A 3,189-nucleotide genomic window follows, 5' to 3' on the forward strand; every position below is an offset into this window, starting at 1 on the left:
ACATTATCATCTTAATAAAATATAACACGCAAATTCTAATGTACTTGATAAAATATAACATAGTAATAAAAAGTAGTCATAGTACCATGCATAAAACAAAAAAAAACAAAACAAATAGTAGTAGTTAATGTGCACAAAGACAAGTAAAAAATATATATAGTACTAGTAATATCCATAAAGACAAATGAAAATACTCATGGCATAACTATAGGTCATCATCATCCTCATCATCATCATCATTTTCCTCATCTTGATCCTCCTCATCCTCTTGAGGTTGTGATGTTTGGCCTGGTCCAGATTGCATCATCATTCGCATACGCTTCCACTCACGGCGCATCTGTCTCATCATCTTCTGGTTCTGCTGTAGCAAACTTTGGTTTTGTTCTTCTAAATCTGTCATTTTTTTTTCATGCCCTCCATCTCAGACACAATCTCTGGGGGGACTGTAGATGCTGAAGGTGGTGGGGGAGCTGATGTAGCACCACTACACAGTGACTCTTGATACATGCTTGATGCATGAGAACCAAGCCCATAAACTCTCTTCTTCTTTTCTCCACCAGAAGCCTCCAAGTACATAGCATCCATATCAAGTGGTGAAGGTTGTGAGCCATCTAGTAATGTTTGAGAAGCAGTCTCAACCATCTTCTGCATAGCATCCTGTAATTAATTATAATTATGTTAATTACAACATGTATGAAATAATCTACACATAAATAAAATAATATGAGATGAATTTTGAAAATTACATAAACCGTCTGTGCTCGTGAATCAACACCTTTGCCTTCTTTATTCACATGAGTCTTGCAGAAGATATCAAATCGCAGTAGGTGTCCTCTGAAGTGTCTTACTCTAATAAAACAAAATCATAAAAAATTATAACAAGTTTACTTAATAAGAACAATGTAAAACTTTAAAATTAAACCATCATATTTTTTTTGAATGCTAAAAGAGAAAAACTCGAATAAATTTTCCAAAGATTTACCAAGTCCATAGCATGCTCAACAAATGACTTAGAGCCTCCTAGATGCCTACTAATTCCACCCCCGTTGCCTCCTGTCTCAGAACACCGATTAATGGAAGCTTGCTTGGACTTATGCTTGAACTCTTCTGTGTTCCAATGCTCCAACCATTTGTTCCAAATTTCATCTTCAATCCAAACAGGCTTCTACCAGTCTCCTTGTAAGACTTGTGCCACCTACATAAATTCCGACTATAATGACCTCGACAGACTTTTTCCCAAATTGCTTTGATAGCATTCTCTTCTTCTATGGGCCAATAATAATGTTTCTGCAAAAATCAAAACAATAAAAATAAAGATTTAGTTCATTAATAAGAAAACCAATAAGAACTATAAATACATTAATGGAACAAAAATAATATTACAATTACTAAAATTTTACTACACAAATTAGAACATAATTATACCTTAAACTCTCTCCAATAAAAATCATGTGTGTGCTTATCAATTTTGGACCATGTGTATCCTTCTTTATCACGCTCTCCTTCATTTTTCTCATGAATAAATTTAGAAATGGCATGACCATGCGACACAAACCTAAATCATCATACAATGAATGTTAACGAATGTTTGTATAATTTTAAAATACAAAAATGTGCATGTAAATGTTTTGTATTTAATTTTTTACTTTCTTGACATAAATTCTTTTACCTGTCAGACAATACATAAATACGAAGCCGTCGTGAAGAGCCACTATCAATTGTAGATATACCCTCAGTAGAATCAAACATAGTTGAAGGGGATGTTGTTGTAGTAGGTGGAATAGTAGCTGGAGTAGTACTTGTAGGAGGAGGCATAGAAGTTGTAGTAAGAGCAACAGTAGATGGTATAAAGATAGGCGCAGGAGTAGTAGTACTAGCAGGAGTAGGGGGGCCAGTGTCACTCTGTACAACAGTAGCGGAAGATGTAATAGATGCCCCTGTGGACTCTGCTTGAGATGTAGGAATACTACTTCGTCCCCAACGAACGGAAGAACGATTTTTCCCAGCCATATCTATAAAAAAAAATATAAACTCAACACTAACAATACAAATTCAAAATATTTAACTGTCAAGCATTTGCAACAATGAAAAAAACATTAAACAAATACATCCTAGTTGTAGTCCTTGCAATGTGAAATGAAAAAACTAGTTTACACATCATATTATATTTTAGTATTCATCTTCATCATAAAAAGCATCTCCTTCGTCTTTCGCTTCTTCATCTTCATCGTCTTCTTCGCTCACTTCTCCTTCTTGACTTACTTCTTCATCAATATCCATACCATCAATTTCAATGAATGCACCGTCGGAAGAATTTAGAGATACTTCTTCATCACGATTTTCAATTTCATGTACTTGTACTTCATCTTCTTGGAAAGCATTACAAATTGATGATGCTTGTGTACCAGCTACCTCAACAATAGATCTTGCCTTAATTGCACAAACCGCCAACCAATCATTACAAGATTTTCTTAATGAAGGATATGGTGAGTAAAAAACTTGTGCAGCTTGAGTTGCAAGAATAAATGGTTCGTATTTGTTAAATGCTTTATTCTTATGAACATCAATGAGCTTATATTGTGGGTGAATCCTGGTACCAATTCGTAGTGTCGGATCAAACCAGGTGCATTTAAACAATACGACCTCTTTCATTGGCCATCCTTCATACTCCAACTTCACCACCTCAACCAATTTCCCAAATAACTCGAGCTCACTAGCACATAAATTGGATCCCTTAATGCACACTCCACTATTCATTGTGCTATTAGAATATCCACGATTTTTACGTATGGAATTTGTAGCCCATTTACACAATAACCATTGTATGTTTTAACTTTGTGCATTGGTTTGGAGGCGAGGCATTTTATCCATTCATTCATGATCCCCTCGAACTAGGATGGTGTGCCCGTGTATTAGATAAAAACACAAACATAGCAAATTTATTAATAGACAATAAAAATCATATATGCTTTTTGATATGATTAGAGGTTTGGGGACACTCACATAATTATCAAACCACAAAGCAAACTTTGTTTTCCAACGGATGGTCAACTTCATGATCTTGAATATTAGGTTGATTTGTCCTTACCCATTCTTCATATTGTCTGAATTGAAGTAAATAAACTAGATCATAAATGAGAGTTATTAGGATCAATTGAAAATGAAGCGATGCGATATATCATTATGACT

General features: G+C 34.7%; 1 protein-coding gene across 1 annotated transcript; it reads right to left on the bottom strand.

Annotated features, from left to right (window-relative positions):
* Nucleotides 1-396: 396 nt before the first annotated feature.
* Nucleotides 397-2,010, bottom strand: LOC120253508. The gene is made up of 5 exons (XM_039261850.1): nt 1,670-2,010; nt 1,426-1,555; nt 1,160-1,287; nt 753-849; nt 397-657 (listed from the first exon to the last, which is right to left on the bottom strand). The coding sequence occupies exons 1-5, from the start codon at nt 2,008-2,010 to the stop codon at nt 397-399; spliced, it is 957 nt and encodes a 318-aa protein (XP_039117784.1).
* Between the last annotated feature and the right edge of the window lie 1,179 nt (nt 2,011-3,189).

This window comes from Dioscorea cayenensis, unplaced genomic scaffold (genome assembly GCF_009730915.1).
Source record: "Dioscorea cayenensis subsp. rotundata cultivar TDr96_F1 unplaced genomic scaffold, TDr96_F1_v2_PseudoChromosome.rev07_lg8_w22 25.fasta BLBR01000106.1, whole genome shotgun sequence".
NCBI classification, from domain to species: Eukaryota; Viridiplantae; Streptophyta; class Magnoliopsida; order Dioscoreales; family Dioscoreaceae; genus Dioscorea; species Dioscorea cayenensis.

Bases quoted from the DNA above. Each gene is read 5' to 3' on its own strand.
- LOC120253508 (XM_039261850.1), bottom strand. From the start codon at position 2,010: ATGGCTGGGAAAAATCGTTCTTCCGTTCGTTGGGGACGAAGTAGTATT. The intron at 1,288-1,425 runs GTATAATTATGT...TGATTTTTGCAG, and splicing joins TTTATTGGAGAGAGTTTAAG to AAACATTATTATTGGCCCAT. The intron at 850-1,159 runs GTTTGGATTGAA...TTGTTTTATTAG, and splicing joins AAGGAGACTGGTAGAAGCCT to AGTAAGACACTTCAGAGGAC.